Source organism: Dipodomys ordii, unplaced genomic scaffold (genome assembly GCF_000151885.1).
Source record: "Dipodomys ordii isolate 6190 unplaced genomic scaffold, Dord_2.0 Scaffold102, whole genome shotgun sequence".
NCBI classification, from domain to species: domain Eukaryota; kingdom Metazoa; phylum Chordata; class Mammalia; order Rodentia; family Heteromyidae; genus Dipodomys; species Dipodomys ordii.
In genome coordinates, this window is record NW_012267318.1 from 5,804,101 (window position 1) to 5,804,860 (window position 760).

Sequence of the window (760 nt, forward strand, 5' to 3'; positions counted from 1 at the left end):
CTCCGTGGCCCCGAGTCGCGCGCCGGCGCCCAGGCCGCTGTCATTACCTGGCCAGTGTGGTTTTCCCCGAGCCCGGGAGGCCGCGCAGGAGGTAGAGATGTTTCCTAAAGCTGTGGCGACGCGGAGGTGTCCCCCGTGGGGGCGGCCGAGCAGGCTGCTGCTGCTGCTGCTGTTGCTGCTGCTGCTGCTGCTGCTGTTGGAGGCTCAGCCTCCCGAAGGATTCAAGAAAACTGTCCTCCATGGGGAGGGGGCTGACTGCCAGGGCCTGGGTTCTCTTTCCAGAAGTCACGGTCTTGGCCAAAGCTGTTGTTTTTGTGACTCTCCGGCCATGTGATAGATGGAGGGGCGGCGCTCAGAGCCCAGCCCCTCCTTCCCACCCGCCGGAACCGCGCTGCGTGGGAGGGGGCGTCCCTACCTGGGAGGCTGGGGACGCGGGGAGGCTGACAGCCCGGAAAACGTGGGTGGCGCAGCCCCCGGCTCTCCCTCCCGCCGTCCCCCCGCCCCGTGTCCTTCGCCCCGAGGGTAGGGCTGGGGGCGTGGGGGGGGGGTCTGTCCGGTGGGACGCTGCACATTTGCCTTTCCGCCACCGTGGAGCTAAAATACATCCAGATTACAATACACGCTGAAATTTTGTAACACTTTGCCACCTCACCTCGGACTGGCCCAGACCCTAAAAGTAAAATGATTTCTTTGATGATTAAAGATCTGCGCCGCGTCTTCTGTAGTAAAACTGAAGACCACTGTTGGCCCCAGTGTATGT

At 62.9% G+C, this 760-nt stretch overlaps 1 protein-coding gene across 2 annotated transcripts in view; it reads right to left on the minus strand.

Annotated features, from left to right (window-relative positions):
* Positions 1 to 320, minus strand: part of N4bp2l1 (NEDD4 binding protein 2-like 1) — a 28,179-nt gene extending 27,859 nt beyond the window's left edge. For both annotated transcript variants that reach the window (XM_013027326.1, XM_013027325.1), the window contains exon 1: positions 48 to 320. In XM_013027326.1, the coding sequence (XP_012882780.1) occupies positions 48 to 241 (194 nt within the window). In that variant the 5' untranslated portion in view covers positions 242 to 320. The remainder of the gene's footprint in view (positions 1 to 47) is intronic.
* Positions 321 to 760: the final 440 nt, after the last annotated feature.